This window comes from Lactuca sativa, chromosome 8, assembly GCF_002870075.4.
Source record: "Lactuca sativa cultivar Salinas chromosome 8, Lsat_Salinas_v11, whole genome shotgun sequence".
In the NCBI taxonomy this organism is placed as follows: domain Eukaryota; kingdom Viridiplantae; phylum Streptophyta; class Magnoliopsida; order Asterales; family Asteraceae; genus Lactuca; species Lactuca sativa.
Window position 1 is genome coordinate 175135207 of NC_056630.2, and position 5090 is coordinate 175140296.

Below are 5090 nucleotides of genomic sequence, written 5' to 3' on the forward strand. Positions count from 1 at the left end.
AATTCTAGACTTTTCCCTTCTTAATGCCCAGAGCATTTGGAAAATTTAGAAAGGATGAATATTAGACCAGTCTTTTGCTACAATATTTTTATTTGCCATGTCCTCAAATTTTGACTATGAAGAGGGATGTCGTAATCGTAATCGAATTTTGAGAATGCAATATATATAGAATTTCCTTAAGTTAAACCATTCAAACATAAATTTCATATATATATATATATATATATATATATATATATATATATATCCTTGACTAAATAGATTAAAATCTCAATCTAAGCTTTTAGAATTGAAATGAAGTATAACTTCCTATCCCTTAATTATAGCAAAACATTTTTTTTCAACCCCTGCAACTTCACGAATTGAAACTTTTGTTTTTCTATAATTAACATTGCTAGCTTGCAATAATAATAATCATAATTATCATGCTCCCACTAACATGATGATTATTAGCATAACACTTATGCTCCCACTAGCTTTGATATGTATTCAGAAATCAGCTGGACTCTTAAAATTTAGATTCATGCACCTTTCCTTAGATAGCTCACTTGTGTGTCTAAGCAATTTCAAGAACTATGAAAAGGGATGCCGTAATCATAGTCTCAATTGTTTAGACCTTTGCCATTTCTCACAAGTCCATGTTAGTGTGCCGGTTAACCACACACGCTCCACTAATGACTTTTGAAAATGCAAATAACACAATTGCTATCTACTTAAAATCTACTTAGTGAAAGCGTTTCCTCACCATCATTCTCATGAATCGGAGAGAAACCTCATGACGCTTAGATTTTATGGTGTATGAGTTCCTATCCATGTGAATTTGTGAAAACCATAATCACAAGACAAGGTTAGTGACAAATTCAACCTTACATGGATTGAACTTGTTAAATCTTAATTTCATGTCACTTGGTAGCACAAGGCCCACCAATACTTCCAAGTTGTTTATGCAACCAATTGAGAACTCTCATAACTCCTATGCAAAGCCAACTTTTAACAGAAATGTCAACACGATAGGTTATAAACCTCAAGTCGTGTGCTAGTGAAGAACTATAACTTTTATCCTTGATTAGTTCTTGAAACCCTCAAGACCTTTAAGACTCCCACTGTCCTCTTGACATATAAGACTCTCTTATCAAGAACCATTTCTTGACAAAACAAATATTCAAGGGATAGTGCGGATTCTTATCAAGGTTAATACTTCACACAATTGGCCTAAGTTGGTCTTCATTTTATCCAAAACATCACAACTTACCAATTTCAAATGTATAAGAGTAGAAAACATATTACTCTTATATTTGACTAGTGTTAACAAACCTTTTTTAAGATGTGTAACTCAAGTTACAATCTTGGAGTATGACTCTAAGACTTTGTTTTGGAACGAAGTATGGATCATCTTCTTAATTTTAACCAATCCAACAATTCATGACCCCTCTTCTTAGCCATAAGAATGCACTAAGATGTCCTTAGAGAATCAATTGTGATATGGTATCTTAATCATTCAGATGATCATAAAACACGATACTAAGGTACTCTTCCATCTTTTCAGATTTGAGAAACTTTTATCTTTCTGCCTAATTTGATTCTTTCCCATTCGTTCTGCCACACATTGAAAACTTTCCAATGCTTCAGAATTATACTTAAACTTGTAAGTATAACCATATTTACTAAGCTTTAGTAAATCATGACGAATAGTCTTATCAATCTTTCTGGTGGACTTGACCAGTGCACAAGCATGTGTACTCGATCCCTTTAGTCCTATCCTTGTTCACATAAGGAATTAGACTTAATTTTCCAAAGATGAAAATTCTCATCCATCATACAATACAACTTGTATGATTCCAATTTTCGGTCCAATTGAAACTTGGGTAATGAGAACCTTTCCTCATTTGGTAAATTCAGACACTACCACAAATGTAAGAATCAAATCCACTTTCCAATATTGTTATTACTGGAAACATATTAGCAACAAATTTTCATAAATGCCATTGTAAGGATATTTTTAAATTAAATAAAACTAAACTTTTTTTTATTTTAAAAACTTTGCGGAAAAACTTATCCTTACAATCCATATGAAAACGTTGTTGTTATCTATTCCTAAGTAATATATCATAACTCTTAAGCAACAACTCAAAATTCTGATCACCGAACCATGCCATCGAAACCCATCTTCGCAATCAGAATCATCATATACTTCCTTTAAGCTTCCTATCTTTTCTTTGATTATTAAAACATCAACATGTGACCCATTCATATTATGTAATAAGAATCTCCAAATAGGAACTTAATGGAGTTAGACAGTGGATTTTAACTGAAGTAGAGTCAAACTTCTTGACATGATCAACCTTATGGTGCCCATCGTAGGGTCGTGGTGTTCAAAATCCCTCAAAAAATTATGTCTACTCAATCGACCCTGTCCTCCTCCTCGATTCCTCTCACATCCTCTAAAAACCTTCCACCGCCACCGGTTGGAGCTCCTAACAAAAGTCTCTGAAACACCAAAGAAAAATACCTCTCTGGTTACCACAGGATCCTACCGTGTTAATTTCCAACAACGAGATCTTTGTTATAATAAAAGAGACTAGAGCGACAAGTTGCCCAGTAGTAGGAAGATAACAGGATGATCCTCAAGGAAGTGAAAAGAATGAGGACAAAGATTCAGAAGCCTTAGGAGGCAGCGTTCTCAATCTTGCAGCCCAAGATCCTGAATTTTGATAACCCATGATCCGTCGTAAGATAGGATCCTCAGTACCAGCCTCTGTTCCCACTTGGTGCGTAACTCTGAGAGACCCAGCCCATACGACTCAGGATCCTAACAGCATCTTTATTACCCCCGATAACAAGGATCCTCGTAGCTCCATCAATAATAATAATTTTACAACTCGACGGATCTTGATACAAGTTTAAGCCCGATTATGGCTAAGGAGCTACAACAACTAAGGCAAATGATTTCAACCATACCCCAAGTAGTCCAGTTGGTAACAGAAGTATCCCCTACGAGTTACAAGATCTCCAGATTCATTCCAGAGATAGCTGATACTAAAGTTCCAAAACACTTCTAGACCCCCAGCATGAAGCCCTACGATGGAACTACAGATCCTAAGGCATACATGGCACCATACAAGGAGAGGTTGGAAATTATTCCTATCCCCAATCACTTGAAAGAAGCTTGCATGAGCATGGGCTTTGGTACCATCCTCAAAGGATCCACTTTGAAATGGCTCCTTAACGTTCCTCCTTATTCCATGACATCATTTTCTCATTTGATTAATTTATTTAACAATCAATTTTCTTGTAGCAGAACATTCACAAAGATCACTAGTGATCACTGTCGAGTGGTTCAGGATCCTAAGGAATTCCTTAGAACTTTTTCACATGGCAACTGTAGTCGAAGCTTTCAAAATGGGCTTAAAGAAGGATTCTCCCTTCTATGAAGATCTCGTAATGACCCCATGTAAAAGGATATACATAGTTGGGAGAAGGGCATTGAGATTCATCAGGCTCGAAGAAGACAAGGGGGTCTAAAGAGGAGCAACCGACCAAGCTCCTATGATCACCCTAACAGGAAGGCCGATCCATCGGCCCAAAGATCCTATAAATCAAAACGTTATTCCAAACCCGACCATCATAGGGTTAACACCTTTGAAGATGAGGGAGATGGAGAAGATTTCCCTAAGATTACTGACTATTGTTTTTCTGTGGATATTTCAGGTGTAATCATTGCCATGCATGATCTTGGAAACAAAGCACGATGGCCAAGAAAAGCAGAAAGATCCATCGCTTGGAAAGACAAGTCCAAATTGTGTTCATATCATCAAGACTTTGGTCACGTCATGGAGGATTGCATAACTCTCAGGAACGATATTAGCTATCTCTTGGGAAAAGGATACCTCAAAGAAATCCTAGGAAGAAGAAAGGAGAAAACCAAAGAAAAAGACCAGGATCCTAAGATGATCCTGGAAAGACCAGGATCCCCCCACCCCCCAACTGAAGCAAAGGTAATCAATGTGATCTCTAGAGGATCTAACATTTATGGTACATCTTACTCTGCAGCAAAAAGGCACGCCATGGTGTCCAAAACGCAGAAAGAAAAAGGACAAAAGAAAACAACCATCACTAACGAGAAGGAGATAACCTTCGACGAGGCGGATAGGCAAGATGCCCAGGATCCTCACTATGAAGGATTAGTAATTACTTTGTACATCGTTAACCATATCATTAGAAGGATCCTTTTCGATGGAGGATACTCAGTTAACATCATACTCCTGGACGCGTTAAAAAGAATGAACATTATAGAGTCAGAGATATTTGCAAAATCCTCAGTACTGATAGGATTCAGTGGTGAAACCAAGAAAACCATTGGCAAAATAAAGCTACCAATCTACTTAGAGGGAGTAAACTCTGTATAATGTTTTTGTGTAATTGACACATTATCCTCTTATAATGCCATATTAGGTAGACCATGGATCCATGGAATGAAGGCCGTTCTATCGACATATCATCAATGCGTAAAGAAGCCCACCCCATGGGGGACAGTGAAGATCTTAGGAGACCAACAGGAATCCAAGGAATGCTAAAAGACTTCGATGAAGTCCTCAAAAATACCGCGACAATCATAGCAATTAAGGCAGGGGCACAAAACATATTAAAAGCAAGAGAACATGATGTAAAAGAAGTGCCCCTCAACCTTGAGGATCCTGAAGCCAAACTTCTCTTAGGATCCTCACCGGTTGAACAAGTCGAACATGATCTCATAAGATTCCTCAAGGCCAAAAGCAAGACGTTTGCATGGAATAATGAGGACATGATTGGTATCGACAAAAGCATAATAACCCATAAACTTCACATTAACCCATCTTTCAGGCCAATATACCAAGAGAGAAGAAAATTTGGATTAGAAAGAAACCAAGTTATACAAGAAGAAGTAGAAAAACTTCTCAAAACTGGCATGATCAAGGAGGTGAAGTTCCCAAGATGGCTAGCTAATGTGGTCGTGGAACAAAAGAAGAATGGTAAATAGAGAGAGTGTGTGGACTCTATGGATCTTAAAAAGGCATGTCCCAAGGATCCTTTCCCTCTACCACACAACGACT

The 5090-nt window shown here is 37.4% G+C and overlaps 1 protein-coding gene across 1 annotated transcript; it reads left to right on the top strand.

Moving 5' to 3' along the window:
• The first annotated feature begins 3372 nt into the window (after positions 1 to 3372).
• LOC111912109 (uncharacterized) lies at positions 3373 to 4406 on the top strand. The gene is made up of 2 exons (XM_023907849.1): positions 3373 to 3451; positions 3709 to 4406. The coding sequence occupies exons 1-2, from the start codon at positions 3373 to 3375 to the stop codon at positions 4404 to 4406; spliced, it is 777 nt and encodes a 258-aa protein (XP_023763617.1).
• The last annotated feature ends 684 nt before the right edge of the window (positions 4407 to 5090 follow it).

Bases quoted from the DNA above. Each gene is read 5' to 3' on its own strand.
- LOC111912109 (XM_023907849.1), top strand. From the start codon at position 3,373: ATGGCAACTGTAGTCGAAGCTTTCAAAATGGGCTTAAAGAAGGATTCT. The intron at 3,452-3,708 runs GTAAAAGGATAT...TGGATATTTCAG, and splicing joins AGATCTCGTAATGACCCCAT to GTGTAATCATTGCCATGCAT.